The sequence below is a fragment of the Hemitrygon akajei genome, chromosome 28 (assembly GCF_048418815.1).
Source record: "Hemitrygon akajei chromosome 28, sHemAka1.3, whole genome shotgun sequence".
Taxonomy (NCBI): Eukaryota; Metazoa; Chordata; class Chondrichthyes; order Myliobatiformes; family Dasyatidae; genus Hemitrygon; species Hemitrygon akajei.
The window spans coordinates 12,031,509-12,053,590 of record NC_133151.1 but is presented as its reverse complement, the minus strand read 5'-3'; the positions used below and the strand labels follow the sequence as shown (position 1 = coordinate 12,053,590).

General features: G+C 48.7%; 1 protein-coding gene across 1 annotated transcript in view; it reads right to left on the bottom strand.

The window, feature by feature from the left end:
• The window catches only part of LOC140717682 (1-phosphatidylinositol 4,5-bisphosphate phosphodiesterase beta-3-like), a 112,639-nt gene that overhangs the window by 51,318 nt on the left and 39,239 nt on the right, over positions 1-22,082 (bottom strand). Inside the window, exon 3 of the mRNA XM_073031324.1 lies at positions 12,695-12,763. Within this exon, the coding sequence (XP_072887425.1) occupies positions 12,695-12,763 (69 nt within the window). The remainder of the gene's footprint in view (positions 1-12,694; positions 12,764-22,082) is intronic.

Here is a 22,082-nt window from a genome sequence, read left to right as displayed (position 1 = left end):
GAATAAATTTGCCCCGCGAGCACGTGGGTCTCCTCTGGGTGCCCTGGCTTCCAAAGACGTACTGGTTGGTAAGTTAATTGTTCATCGTAAATTGTCCTGCGATTAGGCTAGGGTTAAGTAGCTGGGTTCCCTCCTGTACTGTCCATAATCCTTCAATTTCTCACTACAATGATCGTATCTAAGAATCCCTTAAATGGTCCTACCGTAAATAGATCTGATTGGTTAGACAAGCAGAAGACCCTGTGGGTTTAGTGAGCCCTGACTAGTTCAAAATCAGATTTATCAACGTCGACTTATGCGACGGGAAATTTGTTTGATTTTTTTTTTTGCTGAGGCGGGACTGAGAAAAACAATAACATTTCTATAAATGGCCAAAGATTTATAAATAGCACGGCACAAAGGACGGGCGAGTCTTCGCCCAGTTTAACGCACAGTGGGCTGGCCAGCCACGGACAAACAGTGCTACGTGTTCCTGATTTGCTGCCTCGCTCTGACCCCGAGAACTAACTTCCTGCTGCACCGGAGGCAGGTCGGCCCACAGGGTGGGCTTGGGAAAACTTAACCAGCATCGTGGACATCTTCAGTCCATTCACCTGCCCTGTTTTCTTTTTAATGATTGACTGTAATTGAACAAAATCAGCACAGGCAACAGATAATGAACTGCCTTCATACAATGTTTCCAATGACTCCATCCTCCCAGTCTTCGTTTTCATTGCAACATTCAAGCAATAGTTCCCAACTTGTTAAAGCAGCGAAATAGTTCCATTTTCACTCCCAAAATGCTGGTGGAACGCAGCAGGCCAGCCAGCATCTATAGGGAGAAGTGCTGTCGACGTTTCGGGCCGAGACCCTTCGTCAGGACTAACTGCTCTTTCCGGCTCTCAGCTTCACCCCACACCCCTCCGGTCTTCTCCTATCATTTCGCATTTCCCCCTCCTACTTTCAAACCTCTTACTATCTTTCCTTTCGGTTAGTCCTGACGAAGGGTCTCGGCCCGAAACGTCGACAGCGCTTCTCCCTATAGATGCTGCCTGGCCTGCTGTGTTCCACCAGCGTTTTGTGTGTGTGTTGCTTGAATTTCCAGCGTCTGCAGGTTTCCTCGTGTTTGTCGTTTTCACTCCTGCCCATATCCGGCATCTCCAAGCCCGAACGCTTGAAACCGCAGTGAGCAAAACCGTTCTGAATTCTCTTTCTGCTTGTTTCTCAGCAACTACCAGCGACACGGGATCAACTGCTCTTTGAGGACAAACATACGCAGTCGATGCTTTTTAAAAAAACGCTCGATCTAATCACGGTGTCACAAGACAGAAGCTGGTTAGAAAGAGTTCGGGACCGGTCTCCTGTCCCAATTGAGAGGCATAGCGTCCCAAATAAAAAAAGGGAATCTCAGCAATTTTCTCTCTTTATACACATGCACACTATATATACGTGCACGCTCGCGGCCATAATTAACCGAATCCACCGTGCTGCCCCAAGATTCGTTTTCTTTAGAGGCGTTTATAGCAGAGCAAAACAAAATTAATCTCAAGTAGCACATGGTGGCAGGAACACCCAGTGGCCACTTTATTAGGTACCCCTTTCCAGTACGAGGTAGCAATGGGCTGCTGTAGCCCTCATGCCGTGCATTCAGAAGCGCACGCCGCTGTTGTAACGTGTGGTTATTTGAGTTACTGTCGCCTTCCTGTCAGCTTGAACCAGTCTGACCATTTCCCGCTGATCTCTCTCGTTAACCAGGCGTTTTCACCCACAGAGCTGCCGCTCGCTGGATTTTTATTTTCTGGTTTTTCACACCATTCTCTGCAAACTCGAGACATGGTTGTGTGTGAAAATCCCAGGAGATCAGCAGTTTCTGAGACTCAAACCACCATGGTCACAGTCACTCAGATCACATTTCTTCCCCAATCTGATGTCTGGTCTGAACAACAACTGAGCCTCTTGACCGCGTCAGCACGCTTTGATGCAGGGAGTCGCTGCCACGTGATTGGCTGACGAGATATTTGCATAAACGAACAGGTGTACGGAAAAACTGTTAGGGATTTTTAGGGATCATTCTGGAGTTACAAATAGCAATTACAGATTAAATTGGCTGAGAGCCACTTCTATTCTTCGAAGAATAAAACCGGTACACAATTTAACTTCCACGATGAGGCCACGCTCAGGTCGGAGGGCAACTCTTCATATTCCGTCTGGGTAGCCTCCAACCTCATATGTACATCGATTTCTCCAAACTCCAGTAATATTCCCCTCCTCACCCCTCCCCCAATTTGCCCCTCTGACGCTCCTTCTCCTCACCTGCCTATCACCGGCTGCTGATGCCCCTCCTCCTTCACTCCCCCCCTCCCCATGGCCCATTCTCCTCTCCAATCAGATTCCTCCTTCTTCAGCCCTCCACTTTTCCACTAATCACCTCCCAGCTTCTTAACTTCTATTCCTGGCATCTTCCCCCTTCCATTCCCGAGGACGCTGTCTCGGCCGGCTATTCCCCTCCATAGATGCCGCCCGACCTGCTGAGTTCCTCCAGCGTTTTGTGCCCGTTACCCTCCTTAGTTGTATACTGATGGAGCCACGTAACAAAAAAGGTCTTTATTTTGGGTGACTGTCAATTTGAATACCCAAAGGTGTTCTTGCTAGTCGGTTCGTGTGACCATTGTAAATCTGTCATCCTCTAAGTTTGCTTGAAGAAAGATTAAAGATCGAAATAATAACTTAACTTAACCTCGAAACAGGGAAAGGCATCGTTTGCATCAATAACCAACACAGTCCGAGGATTATCCAGCGCCAACATGGCACACCTTCAACTTGCAAACCCCAACCCGTACATCGTTGGACAGGAGGAGGAAACCGGAGCACCCGGAGGAAACCCACACAGTCACGGGGAGAATGTACAAACTCCTCACAGGCAGCAGCGGGAATTGAACCCCTGCCATCTTACTGTGAAAAGGACAACAGCTACCCTGGCCCCCATACTTAAGTGCTAAGGTTAACATAGAAACATAGAAAATCTACAGCGCAATACAGGCCCTTCGGCCCATAAAGTTGTTCCGAACATGTCCCTACCTTAGAAATTACTAGGCTTCCCTATAGCCCTCTATTTTACCAAGCTCCATGAACCCATCTAAAAGCCTCTTAAAAGACCCTATCATATCTGCCTCCACCACCGTTGCTGGCAGCCCATTCCACACACTCACCACTCTCTGAGTAAAAAACTTATCCCTGACATCTCCTCTGTACCTACCTCCCAGCACCTTAAACCTGTGTCCTCTTGTGGCAACCATTTCAGTCCTGGGAAAAAGCCTCTGACTATCCACACGATCAATGCCTCTCATCATCTTATACACCTCTATCAGGTCACCTCTCATTATAGGAATCAAAACTGCAGTAAATTATATCAGGAGAGTGAGATCCTCTTGGAGTTCCTTGGACACTCTCTCCAGGTGGTTTGCTGCGTGAATGGACGATCTCACCTGGTCCCTCAATATCACCTCCCTGATTAAGGAAGCACAGCAGTGCCCTTGCTTCCTGAGGAAATAGAGGCAAGAGAGGCCCCCCCCCCCACCCTCCAACATCTTAACTGAATTTTACAGGAGCACCACTGAGAGCGTCATCTCCACCTGGTTTGGGAGCAGCCGAGCATCGGACCGGAAGTTGACTGTGAGAACGGCCGAGAGGATCGTAGGGGTCTCCCTACTGTCCATCAGGGATATTTATCAGGAGCGCTGCGTACGCAGGGCCCTTAGTATTATCCAGGATCCCACCCGTCCATCCTCTTTGACTTTCTACCATCAGGCAGGAGACTCCGATGCATAAAGACAGGAACGGTCAGGATGGGAAACAGTTTCTTCCCCCAGGCCGTCAGGATTCTGAACTCCCCGCCGCATCGCATTCAAAATGTCACCGGCTAATCTGTTCCGTACCTGACAATATTTAATTGAGGCACTTTACTTCATTTATGTGTAATCCATCTGCAGATTTTTATCCTTACTTTCCTAAATTACTGTGTGTTATATGGACTACACTTAAGTGGGATCCGGGATCAGCCATGATGGAATGGTGGATCAGACTTGATGGGCTGAATGGCCTAACTCTGCTCCTGTGTCTTACAGTCTTACCGTGGTTTGGAGAGAAGCTGTTCCATTGGACAGTATACAGTTCGACGACAATAAACTTAACTTGAACAAAGACTTCTACACATTTCAGTTATGGTTTATCTATAGTCTCTCACAACCAGACGAGGCACACCTTCCCCTCCGTCCCTCCTCTATGCAGTCTGTAGGCATCGCTCTCCACGTAACTTCCTCGTTCCCTCCCCACTGATCTCCCCCCCGGCACTCATCCTTGCCAGTGGAAGAAGCGCCACACCCGCCCCTACGCCTCCTCCCTCACCACCATTCAGGGCTCCTAACAGCCCCTCCGGGTGAGGCGACGCTTCGCCTGCGAGTCTGTCGGAGTCGACTATGTGGCACCCTCTCCATCGGTGAGACCCGGCATGGACCGGCACCCATTCCAATCCAAATTCCCATTCTGACTTCACTGTCCATGGCTCTCTCTTTACTGCCGCTATGAGACCAGGCTCGTGTTTCATCTGGGCAGCCTCCACCCTGAGGGTATGATCGTCAGTTTAAACCACAAGACCATAATGAATAGGAGCAGAGTGAGGCCATTTGGCCCATCGAATCTGCTCCACCATTTCATCACAGCTGATCCAGTTTTCCTCTCAGCCCCAATCTCCTGCCTTCTCCCCGAATCCCTTTGTGCCCTGACCAATCAAGAATCTATCAGCCTCTGCCTTAAATATACAGTAAGACATCCTCCACAGCTGCCTGTGGCAAAGAATTTCACAGATTTACCACTCTCTGGCTAAAGAAATTTCTCTTCATCTCTGTTCTAAAAGGACGTCCGTCTATTCTGAGGCTGTGTCCTCTGGTCCTAGACTCCCCCACTATAGGAAACATCCTCTCCACATCCACTCTATCTGTATCCTCTGGTCCTAGACTCCCCCACTATAGGAAACACCCTCTCCGCATCCACTCTATCTGTGGCCTCTGGTCCTAGACTCCCCCACTATAGGAAACATCCTCTCCACGTCCACTCTATCAGTGCCCTCTGGTCCTAGACTCCCCCACTATAGGAAACATCCTCTCCACGTCCACTCTATCAGTGCCCTCTGGTCCTAGACTCCCCCACTATAGGAAACACCCTCTCCGCATCCACTCTATCAAAGCCTTTCATCATTCGATAGGTTTCAATTAGGTCACCCCACATTCTTCTGAATTCTAGTAACTACAGGCCCAGAGCCATCAAACACTCTTCATGTGACGAGACATTCAGCCCTGGAATCATTTTCCTGAGCCTCCTCTGAACCCTCTCCAGTTTCAGCACATCCTTTCTAAAATAAGGGGGGCAAATACTCCAAGTGAGGCCTCCCCAGTGCTTTATAAAGTCTCGACATCACATCCTGGCTTTTATATTCCAGTCCTCTCGAAATTAATGCTGACATTGCATTTGCCTTCCTCACCACAGACTCAAACTGCAAATTAATCTTTAGGGAATACTGCATGAAGACTCCCAAGTCCTTTGTGCTCTTTTTTTTTTACATTTTCTCTTCATTTATAAGACAGTTAACCCTTTCATTTCTTCTACCAAAGTGCATGACCATAAACTTCCTCACACTGTTTTCCATCTGCCATTTCTCTGCCCATTCTCCTGACCTGTCCCAAGTCCCTCTGTAGCCTCTCGATTTCCTCAAAACTGTCTGCCCCTCCATCCATCTTTGTACCGTCTGCAAACTTTGCAAAGTGATCAATTCCATCATCCAAATCATTGACATATAGCGTAAAAGGGATCTGTCTCGACACAGACCCCTGCGGAACACCACTAGCCACTTGCTGCCAAACAGAAAAGGCTCCCTTTATTCCCACTCTTTGCCTCCTGCCGGTCAGCCACTGCTTTACCCGTGCTAGAATCGTTCCTGGAATACCACGGGCTCGTAGCTTCACATAAGCAGCCTCATGTGCGGCACCTTGTCAAAGGCCTTCTGAAAATCCAAGTACACAACATCAGCCGATTCTCCTGTGCCTATCCTGCTCGTTCTTTCTTCAAAGAATTCCAGCAGATTTGTCAGGCAAGATTTTCCCTTGGGGAAACCATGCAGACTGCGGCCTATTTTATCACGTGCCTCCAAGTACCGCAAAACCTCATCCTTAACAATTGACTCCACCATCTTCCCAACCGCTGAGGTCGGACTAACTGGCCGATAGTTTCCTTTCTTCTGCCCCCCTCCCTTCTTGAAGAGCGGAGTGACATTTGTAATTTTCCTGTCTTCTAGAACCATCCCCGAATCTAGTGATTCTTGAAAGATCATTACTAATGCCTCCACAATCTCTTCAGCCCCCTCTTTCAGAACCCTGGGATGTACACCATCTGGTCCAGGTGATTTATCCATCTTCAGACCTCTCAGTTTCCCAAGAACCTTCTCTCTAGTGATGGTAACTTCACACTCTTCATGACCCCTGACTCCTGGAACTTCCACCATACTGCTTGTGTCTTCCAAAGAGAAGACAGAAACAAAGTACTGCTTCCTAGTCCCCCATTACTGCCCCTCCTAGCATCATTTTTCAGCAATCTGATATCCACTCTCGCCTCTCTTTTACACTTCCAGTATCTGCAAAAACTTCTGGCATCCTCTTTAATATTATTAGCTAGTTTACTTTTGTGTCGCATCTTTTCCCTCTGGATGACTTTTTTAGTTGCCTTCTGTTGGTGTTTTTTTTTTAAGAAGTTTCCCAATCCTCTAATGTCTCACTAATTTTTGTTCTATTGTATGCCCTCTCTTTTGGCTTTTATGTTAGCTTTGTCTTAGACTATAAGACCATAAGACAAAGGAGCAGAAGTCGGCCATTCAGCCCATCGCGTCTGCTCCTCCATTTTATCATGAGCTGATCCATTCTCCCATTTAGTCCCACTCCCCCGCCTTCTCACCATAACCCTTGATGCCCTGGCTGCTCAGATACCTATCAATCTCTGCCTTAAATACACCCAATGACTTGGCCTCCATTGCCGCCTGTGGTAACAAATTCCACAGATTCACCACCCTGTGGCTAAAAAAATTTCTTCGCATCTTGTCTTCTCTTGTTAGCCACAGTTGCGTCATCTTTCCTTTAGATTACTTCTTCCTCTTTGGGACGTACATATCCTGTGCCTTTCGAATTGCTCCCAGAAATTCCAGCCATTGCTGCTCTGCCATCATCCCTGCCAGTGTTCCTTTCCAGTCAATTCTGGCCAGCTCCTCCCTCTTGCCTCTGTAATTCCCTTTACTCCACCGTAATACTGATACATCTGACTTCAGCTTCTCCCTCTCAAATGTCAGGGTGAATTTGACCATATTATGATCACTTTTCCCTTAGTGTTCTTTTACTTCAAGCTCTCCAATCAATTCCGGTTCATTGCACAACACCCAATCCAGAATAGCTGACCCCCTAGTGGGCTCACCACGAGCTGCTCGAAAAAGGCATCTCATAGGCACTTGAGAAATACCCCTTCCTGGAATCCAACACCGACTTGATTTTCCCAATCTACCCACATATTGAAATCCCCACATGACTATAGTAACATTGCCCTTTTGCAATGCATTTTCTATCTCACATTGTAATTTGTAGGTCACATCCTTACTACTGTTTGTATACAACTCCCATCAGGGTCTTTTTACCCTCGCAGTTCCCTCAGCTCTACCCAGAATGATTCAACATCTTCTGTCCCTCTGTCACCTCTTTCTGATGATTTGATTTCATTTTTTACCAACAGAGCAACAGCCCCCCCCCCCCCCCTCACCCACCTTTCCATAGGCTGTGTATCCCTGGACATTAAGCTCCCGGCTATCATCTCTCAGCCATGATTCAGTGATGCCTACAACATCATAACCTGCCAGTCGGTAACTGTGCTGGAAGTTCATCGACCTTGTTCAGTACACTGCGCACATTCAAATATAACACTTCCAGTCCTGTATTCACCCTTTTCGATCTTGTCCGCCTTTTACGTTGCGACTCATCCTGTTGACTGCAATTTTGCCCTATCAACAGCCTCTCCTCACTTCACATTGCCTCTGTTTGTAAACCAGCTACCTCATCTTAAGCACTATCATCTGCCTTTCCTACGATACTTCTTGCATTGAAATATACGCAGCTTGGGGTTCCGGTGACGTCATCGTCGAGAATGGCAGCTTAAGTCACTGGCTTCTCCGGAAAAACACGTATTAAGCCCCGTTATTCCATCAAATATAATATTTTTCGAAAAATATTTGAACTGAAAAGAGGGGCAAGAATGGGGAAAAGGAACAGAAATTTTTTTAAGCGACACTGCGGAGCCTGCGTCCGAGAGGAGTGCAGCGAGTGGCTCTCCGACCCGACCGCGTGCTAGCGAGGCGGCTGCCGGGCCTCATTCAGGCAGAGCGGCGAATATTTTCGAAATCCTGAAAGAAATAATGGAGGTCCAGAAAGAAATAAAGCAGCAGCTCCGGGATATTAAGGCAGAGCTCGCCAGCGCTATTCAAAAAATAGCGGTGGCAGAGACTCGAATCGAGAAGGTGGAAGATCGCATTCAAAACGTGGAACGGATACTGAGCAAGACAATAAAAATATTACATCACCAAGAAGGTAAACTGCTTGATCTGGAGGGAAGATCACGGCGGAAAAATATCAGAATCTACAACGTTCCCGAAGGAGCGGAGGGCTCGTCTATGACGGAGTTTGTCGAAAAGCTACTGCGGGACGTGCTGGATCTTCCCTCGGTTATGGAGCTGGAAATCGAGAGGACGCACCGTGCGCTGGTTTTGAAACCTACCCAGGACAGAAAGCCACGCTCTATAATAATTAAATTCCTTCAGTACAGCACCAAGACGCAGATCCTACAAAGGGCCTGGGGTAAGAAGAGAGTGTTTTTCGACGATAAATTAATATATTTCGACCAAGATTACCCCCCCCCCCCCCCCCCCGCGGTCCTGCAGAAACGCAAAGAATACTCTGAAGTAAAGCGAGTACTAAAGCAAAATAAGATTAGATTTCAAACTCCGTACCCTGCTAAACTTCGAGTGTTTTATGACAACGGGACGCGGTTGTACCAGACGGTGGAAGAGGCGACTACAGACATGAAGGCCAGAGGTTTGCCCGTCAGTGTCACCAAACCGAGGGAAAGCCTGACTCAGGAGTTATCCCGCTTCGCTTGGGAAATAGTGCGAGAATCGAGAAGGCAGGAGACGGGAGGAGGCCGAGAGAAATATATCAGGAAGAGACCGGGAGTTTCCCAAAGACAGTCCTCACCCACTTCAGAAGAGCCATAAGGTTTAGCTAACTTTAAAAATGTTGAGAAGCTAAATGAAAGCAAAAGTACACGGTGATATACCTATCTCGAGAAATACTTATTATAATGTGGATTTTATATTATATATATCTATATATATCTCTATATCTATACACATATATACACACACACACACATATATATATATATAGGAGGAGTACACAGAGAAAGCTTTTCTGTGTAATGGATTTGTTCACTGACTTTTATGAATACTGCATTGGGGGCCCTCAACTCACAAGTAGGAGGGGTTATCCCCTACAGTTAGACATTTCCTCTAGCTCAACGCAGGGTCATCTACTAGAGACCTCAGCCTTGGAATCACACGTTCGTTGCCATTTTTGTTATTATCCGCGTTTCTTGGTTCGTATTTGTTCAGAGAGTAGATCGATTAAGTTTTATTACTAATTTCAATGGCATTGACAGATAAATACAGATGGCTAAGGACAAGGTAAAGTTCATTTTTTTTTTATGTCAATGGGCTATTAAATTCAATCAAACGTAAGAGAATTTTATCCAATGTGGAACAATTTGATTCATACTGGGAAAAATGGTTTAACTACATAATGCCTCACAGGCCTGATTTTATTCTCACAAATCAATGAATCTGTTGTAAAAAAAAAAGATCACTCCCTACTTGTACACAGTTCTTCCCTTTTGCTTGTTTTTTCTCTCCACTCTTTTCTGTAAGTGTGTACCTCAGATAAATACTTTGTGGAGGGTTGTGATATATATGATTATATGATATATATGTACAATGTCTGAAATACATCTTATGGAAATGTTTGTTTGATGATGAACTTCAATAAAAAATAAATTACAAAAAAAAAAGAAATGTACGCAGCTCAGGACACTAGATTTCTCCAATAATTTGCCCCCCCCATCTCTCTTTTGTCCATCTAGATCCTCTCTCACCCCTTTTCTTCTCCTCATCTGCCCATCACCTCCCTCTGGTGCCCCTCCTCCTTCCCTTTCTCCCCTCGTCCACTCTCCTCTCCAATCAGATTCCTCCTTCATCCCGTTACCTCTTCCACCTATCACATCCCAGCGTCTTACTTCATCCCTCCTCCCTTACCTTCCCCCCTCACCTGGTTTCACCAATCACCTTCTAGCTTGCACTCCTCCCCCTCCCCCACCTTCTTATGTTCTTTTTAGCTCTGACGAAGGGTCTCGGCCCGAAACGTCGACTCTTTATTCCCCTCTACAGATGCTGCCTGACCTGCTGCGTTCTGCCAGCATTTTGCGTGCGTAGATCATTAGACTCAGAGCACGAGAGAACAGAAACAGGCCCTTTGGCCCATCTAGCCCGTGCTGACCCTCCATTCTTGGCTGCCACCGACTCTGACACGTCCAAGCGAACACGCCCACGCTCGGGAGCTTTCACCACAGCCATCCACCCAGAAGACACATACAAGCAGCATGAGACATGCCCTAAAAAGGCAGTGCAAGTCGAAAAGATAAATTCTTTAACGAGACATCGACATCATCACCCAATTTCTGGCTCCGGCTCCCAAAAGTAGAGCTTCAGGATTTCCTAGCTCTCCGGATTAAAGTAATCCTCCCAGACCTGCACATCCTCAAACAGGACATCTTTTCACCGCCAGAGGAGTCTGTCAGAATGTCGTTCGCTTTCTCTGTCTCACACACACTCACAGAAAACTGCTTTTGTGTTCAAACCACTCCCAGCATCGTACAAAGACGGGCGCTTTGGTCCATTGTCTTCATACTGACCCCACACTCAAACCAGTGCTCACCCACATCCCTCCCATCTACACGGATCCCCCCACTCCTCGCCCTGTCCTGTTCAAAAAGATTAAAACCTAGTAACCATACCTGCAGGACTGTTCTGGGCTCTTGCAAAGTTTTGCACGCAGAGCCCAGACCGTCCCACAATGTCCCGTAGAGCCCAGACCGTCCCACAATGTCCCGTAGAGCCCAGACCGTCCCACAATGTCTCGTACACAGTCCAGACCGTCCCACAATGTCTTGTAGAGCCCAGACCGTCCCACAATGTCTCGTAGAGCCCAGACCGTCCCACAATGTCCCGTAGAGCCCAGACCGTCCCACAATGTCTCGTACACAGTCCAGACCGTCCCACAATGTCTCGTAGAGCCCAGACCGTCCCACAATGTCTCGTACACAGTCCAGACCGTCCCACAATGTCTCGTACACAGTCCAGACCGTCCCACAATGTCTCGTAGAGCCCAGACCGTCCCACAATGTCCCGTACACAGTCCAGACCATCCCACAATGTCTCGTACACAGTCCAGACCGTCCCACAATGTCTCATAGAGCCCAGACCGTCCCACAATGTCCCGTACACAGTCCAGACCGTCCCACAATGTCCCGTAGAGCCCAGACCGTCCCACAATGTCTCGTAGAGCCCAGACCGTCCCACAATGTCTCGTACACAGTCCAGACCGTCCCACAATGTCTCGTACACAGTCCAGACCGTCCCACAATGTCTCGTACACAGTCCAGACCGTCCCACAATGTCCCGTACACAGTCCAGACCGTCCCACAATGTCTCGTACACAGTCCAGACCATTCCACAATGTCCTATACACAGTCCAGACCATTCCACAATGTCTCGTACACAGTCCAGACCGCCCCACAATGTTTCGTACCCAGTACAGACTGCCCCACAGTGTCACACACACAGTCCAGACCATCCCGCTGTGTCTCACACAGAGTCCAGAGCTGATTCAACCCTGACCATCAACTCATTTAACTGACCCATTATGTTCCCCACCCACACCAGATTTAACCCTGTCCCAGCACAATGGGGCAATCTGCAGAAGGTTGACAGGTTCAGGTCCCTAGCAGGTGATCACCAACTGCCTGTCCTGGGCCAAGCTCATAGATGCCACGGCCAAGAAATCTCACCGACGGCCCTACTTCCTCAGGAGGCTAACAGAATTCGGCATGTTCCCGGTAACGCTCGCCAAATTTTTAATCGATCCAACACAGGACGCATCCTATCCAGCTCGATCACGGCTTGGTTCTGTAACCGAACATGTGCGTGTGTGGTGGGGGGGGTGGGAGTCAGCGGGAGTGCGGGGAGCACGAGATGAGATCACTGTTAAACAAGCACTTTGGGTCAGCATAGAATCGTTGGGCTGAATAGCCCCTCGTCCGTGCTGTACGACAAGGGGAGGAGTCATCAGTCTAAATGGCCCCATGTGTGTGCCGTTTGAACTTCCTTACAGAAACACTTCGAACAAAACGACCAAGGGTGGCCCCAAAATAAGTACCTGGGGAGGGTCAGATCCTCACCAGGTGATGCTCAGTGAAGCCAAGGCCCAAAGGTCAAAAGGAGACAGGGCAAAGGTCAAGGGTCACTTACCTTGGGTATTTTGGCAAACCGTCCAGTCCGCGTGTCCCGGATATAGCAGATATCCAGCAGGTCGACCTCCTGGTGGGGGGAAGAGGGGAAACCAGGTGGTTACAGGAGCTCAGAGAATTTCGGGAAATATTGTTTGAAACCCTTCCCACCCACAGAACAGCGCGCCGGGTTAAATTAAGGCAGGGACGTACAGGCAGTAAAACGAACAGGTTCAGACTGTCTAAAACCCCGCTGGGCCGTTGACCAGCTTCTGGCTGCCTCACTGCAGGGCGGAGACCTTGAGGGAAGGCCCAGACGAGGAGAGGGTGTCTCCTGTCCCGGACCCATCATATAAATATAATTGCAAAGAAAGACGGCAGCACCTCTACTTCCTCAGGAGTCTGCAAAGGCTCAGCATGTCATCGAAAACCATAGAACTACAGCACAGTACAGGCCCTTCAGCCCTCCATGTTGTGCCGACCCATATAATCCTTTAAAAAAAAGAACTAAACCCACACTACCCCATAACCCTCCATTTTTCATTCATCCATGAGCCAAGAGGCTCTTAAATACCCCTAATGTTTTAGCCTCCACCATCCCTGGCAAGTCATTCCAGGCAACCACAGCCCTCTGTGTAAAAAAAACTTACCCCTGATGTCTCCCCTAAACTTCCCTCCCTTAATTTTGTACATATGCCCTCTGGTGTTTGCAAACTTCCACAGATGTGAGGTGGGAAGTGTGCTGACTGGCTGCGTCACAGCCTGGTACGGGAACGCCAATGCCTTTGAGTGGAAAATCCCGCAAAAGGTAGTGGATAACAGAACCACCAGCCCCCCCACCCCCCGCCCCCCCAGCCACTGAACACATCTACATGAAATGTTGGCATAGAAAAGTAGTATCCGTCATCAGGGACCCCCACCACCCCCTCTCTTCTCACTGCTGCCATCAGGAAGGAGGTACAGGAGCCTCAGGACCCGCACCACCAGGTTCAGGAACAGTTACTACCCCATAACCATCAGGGAGGGGGTACAGGAGCCTCAGGACTCGCACCACCAGGTTCAGGAACAGTTACTACCCCTCAACCATCAGGGAGGAGGTACAGGAGCCTCAGGACTCGCACCACCAGGTTCAGGAACAGTTACTACCCCTCAACCATCAGGAAGGAGGTACAGGAGCCTCAGGACTCACACCACCAGGTTCAGGAACAGTTACTACCCCTCAACGGTCAGGCTCCTGAACAAAAGGGGAGAACAAATTTACAAACTCTTATCTTGTTATTTCATGCTCGTTATTTATTGCTACTTACTTATTATCTGCATTTGCGCAGTTTGTTTACAGCTCCTGACGTTTATAGTTGACTGATCCCGTTTGCAGTCACTGTTCTACAGATTTGCTGAGGATGCCCGCAGGTAAATGAATCCCAGAGCTGCATGTGTGTACTCTGATAGTAAATTTTACTTTGAACTTTGGACCAAAGGAGGATGAGAAATGTACGAAAGAGGTGCACAAGTTCTTTAAGGTTGTTACAGCTGGGGGTGGTAATGGGGACAAGCTCCCACTGCCTATCAAATGCTCCCAATGGCGTTCGTCTCAAACAGCCTCTGACATCCAAGTCCAGCTCCTGGCCTTCACGTGTGGCTCAGCTCCTGAGCCAGGTGGAGCAGTTTCTACTGACAGGAGAAGCGGCAAAGGTCTTAAAACCAGTCGCTTCGGGCAGATGGGGCTCGTCGGCCGCGGTCGGCAGCTCATCTAGGAGAAGGAAAACTCTGACCTCAAACCTCACAGGGGGAGGCTTCGGGAGTGAACCCCGAGGGAAAAATCAGGGGGTGGAGTCCCTGAGGCAGTTGAGTTCAACGCTGACCAGCAACTCCTGCGACGCCGCTGGTGCCAAACTGTGTCGGTCTCTGCCGTTCATTTTGGGTTCATCCGATGCGTGGAGAGGGGGAGCTTGCTGCACGGGCAACAGCTCGCTCTCCATATCGTACAGTCCCGGTTTAAGCACCTAGACAGCGAGGACACAATAAGAATGGTCACTGCCGACCATCAGAGGCCCTCATACATTCACTCACAAGATGAAGAGAGACTGACATCCGGCGGACAGCCAGTGACTTTTTAGACCATAAGACGTAGGAGCAGAGGTTAGGCCATTCAGCCCGTCGAGTCTGCTCCGCCATTCCATCATGGCCGATCCCGGATCCCACTCAACCCCAAACACCTGCCTTCTCGCCATATCTTTTCATGCCCTGACTGATCCGGAAACGATCAACTTCCGCCTTAAATATACCCACGGACTTGACCTCCGCCGCAGCCTGTGGCGGAGCATTCCACAGACTCACTGCTCTCTGGCCAAAAAAATTCCTCCTGACCTCTGTTCTAAAAGGTTGCCCCTCATTTTGAGGCTGGATACCCCCACCAGAGGAAACATCCTCTCTACGTCCACCCTATCGAGTCCTTTCAACATTCGGTGGGTTTCAATGAGATTCCCCCCACCCCACCCCCACATTCTTCTAAATTCCAGTGAGTACAGACCCAAAGCTGCCAAACACTCCTCGTATGTTAACCCCTTCATCCCCTGGAATCATCCTCGTGAACCTCCTCTGGACTCTCTCCAATGACAATACATCCCTTCTGAGATAAGGAGCCCAAAATTGTTGACAAAACTCCAAGTGCAGCCTGACTAGTGCCTTATAAAGGCTTAACATTGTCTCCTTGCTTTTATATTCCATTCCTCTTGAAATAAATGCCAAAGTAGCTCTTGCCTTCTTTACCGCAGACTCAGCCCGTAAATTAACCAATTCTTCTTAAAAACTTGTTTAAGTCCTACTGCAATGCATTGCTTCCTCAGCACTACCTACCCTTCCACCTATCTTCATATCACCTGCAAGAAAGCCATCAATTCCATTATCCAAATCACTGACAAACAACGTGAAAAGTAGCGGTCCCAATACTGACCCCTGAGGAACACCACTAGTCACTGTCAGCCAATCAGAAAAGTCCCCTTTTATTCCCACTCACTGCCTCCTGTCTGTCAACCATTCCTCTCCCCATGCCAGAAATCTTTCCCATAACACCATAGGATTTTATCTTGTTAAACAGCCTCGTTTGTGGCACCTATCAAATGGCTTCAGAGAAACTAAGTAAGTGACATCCACTGCCTCTCCTTTTGTCTCTGCTTGTTACTTCCTCGAAGAATTCTAATATATTTTTCAGGCAAGATGTCCCTTTATAGAAACTTATTTTATCATTGGTCTCCAAGTTCCCCGAAACCTCATCCTTAATAATAGACTCCTTAACACTTTCCCAGCATCTGAGGTTAAGCTAACTGGCCTATAATGTCCTCTCTTTTGTCTTCCTCCTTTAAAGAGCAGAGTGACGTTTGCAATCTTCCAGTCCTCCGGGACCATGCCAGAGTCAAGTGATTCTTGAAAGATCACAACCAATGCGTCAGTTCAGCAACCTCTCTCAGGACTCTGGGATGTCGTCATCTGTCCCAGGTGTCTTATCCACCTCAAGACCTTTCAGTTTGCCGAGCACTTTTTCCTCTGTAATAGCAACGACACTCACTCCAGCTCCCTGACACTCACGGACCTCTGGCACACTGCTAGTGTCTTCCACAGTGGAGACTGATGCAAAGTACCCATTAAGTTCATCTGCCATTTCTTTTGTCCCCCATTACTGCCTCACCAGCATCATTTTCCAGTGGTCCAATATCAACTCTCACCTCCCTTTTACTCTTCATATAAATGAAAAAAAAAATTCAAATCCTGCTTTACATTATTGGCTAGTCCACTCTCATATTTCATCTTTTCCCTTCTTGTAGCTTTTTTTGGTTGCCTTTTGTTGGGTTTAAAATCTTCCCAATCATCCAACTTCCCACTCACTTTTGCCACCTTATATGCCCTTTCCTTGGCTCTTATGCAGTCCCCAACTTCCTCTGTCAGCCACGGTTGCCTACCCCTGCCATTTTGAGAACGACTTCTGTGGGACATATCTATCCTGCACCTTGTGAACTATTCCCAGAAACTTCAGCCATTTCTGTTCTGCTGTCACCCCCATCGGTATCCTCCAGTCCACCTGGGAAAACTCCTCCCTCATGCCTCTGAAATTCCCTCTATTCCGTTGCGATACTGATACATCTGACTTGTGCTTCTCCCTCTCAAACTGCAGTATGGACTTAATCATGCTATGATCACTGCCTCTGAAGGGTTCCTTTACGTTAAGCTCCCTAACAAAATCTGGACTAATACACAACACCGGAGCTATGATAACCTTTCCGAGTAGGCTCAAGCACAAGCTGCTCTAAAAAGTCACCTCATAGGCATTAAACAAACTCCCTCTCTTGTGATCCGACGTCAACCTAATTTTCCCAATCCCCTCGCATATTGAAGCCCCCCGTTACAATTGTGTCCTTACCCTTATTACAAGCCTTTCCCGGCCCCCTTTGCAATCTCAACCCCACATCTTGGCTACTATTTGGAGGCCTGTGTATGATTCCCATAATGGGGTTTTTTTCACCCTTGCGGTTTCTTAACTCCACCCACAAAATTTCAACATTCTCTGACCCTCTGTCACCTCTTCCTAAAGATGTAATTCCATGTCTCACCAACAGAGCCCAAGACTTCCTGCCTGACCTTTCGATTCAAAATATTTCTTTTAATAAGTATTTCTTATTTCTCTGGCTTTCTTTCAGCCACAACTCTGTGATGCTCACAATGTCCTACTGACCAATCTCTAATCACGTCACGAGTCCACCTCATTCCAAATGCTATGTGCATTTAAATACAGCACCTTCAGTCCTGTATTCTTTGCCCTTTTGAATTTTGCCTCTGTGTACAATTTAACTCTTTGCTCTGACTGCATTTGTACCCAATCATTGGCTTGTGCTTCCTTATGTTCATGTTACACCCATCGTCTACTTGTAAACCTGCTGGCTCATTCTCAGCTCTATCACCCTGGCTCCCGTTGCCCTGCCATATTAGCTTAAACCACTCCCAACAGCTCTAGCAAGGGCAGAAGCGGCTAACACAAGGGGACATAACTTTAAGGTGACTGGAGGAAAGTATTGGGGAGGGGCTGTCAAAGGTAGGCGTGTCACACAGAGAGTGGAACGCACCGTCAGGGATGGTGATAGAAGCAGATGCATTAGGTACATTCCCGGATAGAAAAATGGACGATAGGGAAAAATGGAGGTCTATGTGGGAGGGAAGGGTTAGATTGATCTCAGAGCATGTTAAAGAGTCAGTACAACATTGTGGGCCGAAGGGCCTGTACTGTGCTGGAATAGGACACAGGACAGTACAGCCACAGTTGCCTACCCAGCTAAAAAGCAAATCAGAAACACCCAAACACTAACTATATAACAATTACAGCATGGAAACAGGCCATCTCGGCCCTTCCAGTCCGTGCCGAACGCTTACACTCACCTAGTCCCACCGACCTGCACTCAGCCCATAACCCTCCATTCCTTTCCTGTCCATATACCTATCCAATTTTACTTTAAATGACAATATCGAACCTGCCTCTACCACTTCTACTGGAAGCTCGTTCCACACAGCCACCACTCTCTGAGTAAAGAAGTTCCCCCTCATGTTACCCCAAAACTTTTACCCCTCAACTCTGAACTCATGTCCTCTTCTTTGAATCTCCCCTACTCTCAATGAAAAAGCCTATCCACTTCAACTCTATCTATCCCCCTCATAATTTTAAATACCTCTATCAAGTCCCCCCTCAACCTTCTACGCTCCAAAGAATAAAGACCTAACTTGTTCAACCTTTCTCTGTATTTAGTTGCTGAAACCCAGGTAACATTCTAGTAAATCTCCTCTGTACTCTCTATTTTATTGACATCTTTCTTATAATTTGGTGACCAGAACTGTACACAATACTCCAAATTTGGCCTCACCAATGTCTTGTACAATTTTAACATTACATCCCAACTCCTATACTCAATGCTCTGATTTATAAAGGCCAGCACACCAAAAGCTTTCTTCACCACCCTGTCCACTTGAGATTCCATCTTCAGGGAACTATGCAGCATTATTCCTAGATCACTCTGTTCTACAATCCCTCCATCTTCCTCACATCCATGTGTCTATCCAAACATCTCTTAAAAGCTCAGGAGGATCAATGGCGCCTAACGACGACTCCTTTGCTTGCATCTTTGGAAACAGATCTATTTCCATCTTTAATATCTCTATTTTCTCCCTTTCAGGGTCCTTTTGAAGACCCTGGCCTGGAGTTATGCGCTGACTACCGTTCTTTGCGGGAACGGGACCCGCTCTCGGGGTTTGACGAACGGCCGTTATTCGGCACGTCGAGGGCTCGGCCTAAGAGCGATGCTTGCCTTCAGCGGACCGAGATTTCGTGGCTCTGGAGACGGAGGGGATCGGAGGTCGGCGTCTGGGCATGAGATCGTTGTGTCGAGGGAGAGGGAAAGATCTAAGGCCGCGTGCCCAGGGACCCGAGATCTTTGGGCACAAGAGCTCGGAAAAAGCCACGCAACAGACTTTTAACATCGTAAGCCAGCGCGTTGCCTGTTATGTCTCCCCTCTCGCTGTGAAACGGAGACACCTCTTTCTCCCTTATTAGGGTGAGAGAGGGCCTGTGGTATGTCGAATACCGGGCGAACAAGTAGTCTTTGCTGTTGCTTTGCTCACGCCTGCGGGCTCGGTGGTGGGTGCCGATGCTTTTTTTTGCCAGTGTTGGGGGGGGGGGGGGGAAATCGTGCTTGCTGCCGCTTACGCGCGGGAGGAAGGAGACTTTGGGGTTCTAACGTTTAGCTGTCATTCATCCTTTGGGCGCACTCCTGCTTTTCGAGGATGGTTGCAAAGAAAAAGTATTTCAGGATGTATATTGTATGCATTTCTCTGACATTAAGCGTACCTTGGAAACGTTTTGAAAAGCCTCTCATAAATCTGCCACATCAGGCAGCACATTCCAGGCATCCACCACTGAGTTAAAAAAAAAACGTTCTGTGTTCTAAAACATTGAATCAGTTATACTACAAATACCGGAAAAATTACAATAGTAAATCGTATTACAATTTTAAGCAGAGGAACACTAAACCACAAGAAAATTATCAATTCTACACGCTGATCCGCCAGCATGCAAGCTAGGACAATGCCAGCCCTGAGAGAGCCCCACACCATCAACATCGTCTCTTCTACCCCCCCCCCCCCCCAAGACAATCCTAGAATGAAGGGTAGCTTACAGTGCTTTCTAGGAAATGGGGAGACGTGGGTCCAGGGCGGATTCCTACATTGCGTCGGGCCAGGGATGGTCAAGGGCTGACCAGCAGGGGCGTGAGCGAGTGACAACCACCCTGGGAAAGGTTTCAAGAGGGCCTCGGGCAACCCCAAGTCGCGGAGAACAAACTGCCCGGAAAACAGACCCGAAAGATTCAGCAGATGCCGGAAATCCGGAGCGGAGCACGCAGCCGGCCGGACTCAGCAGGTCAGGCAGCATCTATGGAGGGAAATAAACAGCCGGCATTTCGGGCAGGGACCTTTCGACGGGGGTAATGGAGATAATTTAGATCAGAAACCTATCGGAAAGTAGACCGATAGTGCGCTGGGGTCTCAGAAGACCCCGGGACGGGAGAAGTTCTGGGTGGAGGAGGACCATGGAGGCCGGGTGGGGTGGGATGCCTTTCAGGACACAGGATAACCGGACTGGGCAGGAAGGAGCATTTCGGGATGGAGGAGCAGGAATCCCTCTCTCTCTGGCCTGCTCCGACTGGGAAGAGACTCAAAGCATCCTGGGATGTAGGAGGACCAGGACCAGCAGCCAGGACTTGAACCATTCCACGATTAAGGAAGACTTGGCCAAGGGAAAAATTCGGGAATCTTAACACAAAGAATCCGGTGAGACTAAACACACAGGGAAAGGGGGGAAAAAATCAGTTCCCCAAATAGGAAGTGGCTTAAATGCAAGGAACAACAACAAAAAGCAGGCCTCAGTAACCACATGCAAACTTCGCATAAGTGCTTGTCAGAGGGAGGTGGCAGCGAGCCAGGCTGGGCTCGTTTACAGTCAAGTGCGGTTTTCTCGAGATGAGAGGGAGCAGAGGCTGGCCCAGAGGGCACACAACCCAGAACGCTGTCTCCTGTCAGCGGGGGAGGAGGGTCACAGATCGGAGCCTGCCGTAGAGAAATCCCAGCATCTGGCCTCCATATTCTCAACTCCCCACACACACCGACAGTCTGCTTCAATTGGGGGGGGAGGGAAGGGGAAAGGCATGGGGAAACTGGGGAAGGGGAGGTAAAGGGAAGGGAAAGTTGAGGGGAGGGGTAAAAGGGAGGGGGGAGGTTAGAGGGGGGAGGAGGGAGGGAGGAGGGGGAGGGGGAGGAGGTGGGGGGGGAGGAGGTGGGGGGGGAGGAGGTGGGGGGGAGGAGGTGGGGGGGGGGGGAGGAGGTGGGGGGGAGGAGGTGGGGGGGAGGAGGTGGGGGGGAGGAGGTGGGGGGGAGGAGGTGGGGGGGGAGGAGGGGGAGGGAGGAGGGGAGGGGAGGGGCCCCCAGCCTGAATTCCTTCAAGCACGTTGTATAAGCTGCTCTGGATTTCCAGGATTTGCAGAATCTCTTCTGCTCAGGGCTAGTAACACTGACAGATCTTGTGAAACTTGCTGCTTTGTAGTGGCAGTGCAGTGCAAGACATTAGAAATTACTACAAGTTACAACAAGAAGTTTTATAAATTGTGCAAAATGAGGACAAGGTAGAGAGATGGTGTTCACGAGTTCACCGTCCGTTCAGAAATCCAATGGCGGAGGGGGAGAAGCTGTTCCCAGGACAATGAGTGTGTGTGTGCCTACAGCCTCCTGTGCCTCCTCCCTGAATGAGAAGAGGGCATGTCTTATGTTCAAACACGGCACACGGGGCTGGCTTAGGTGGGCAATATGGCCACCGTGAATGAAGGGCCTGTGCCACGCAGTCGACAGTGTGACTGCAACTAGTTCAGGCCACCGCAAATTATCCCCTGAAGAACAGTTTTAAACCGCGAGACCCACAGTCAGCCGGTATCGTGGTGGCCACAGATACAGTGGGGGAGTTTAATAGATTCTTTCGATTGGAAGCCGAGTCTGCCGGGAATGGAGGGAGACGGACAGGGCCCAGGCAGAAGGGATTCGTTCGGTTGGGTGTCGAGGGTTAAGAGAGAAAGGGTCAGATCGATTTTTGGAGAAGGTTAAAAGGTTAGTACAACATCCTGGGCCGAAGGGTCTGTGCTGCCCTCTTGTACTCTATTGCATTGCCACGTGCCCATCGAAATCGACAACCCTCAAGGGTCACCGCAATTTTGGCGACAACCTGGCGCGCCCACAAATCACTAACGCTAACTTCTTTGGAATTCGGGAGGAAACCGGAGCATTTAACGTCTAGGACCAGAGGACACAGATAGAGTGGATGTGGAGAGGAT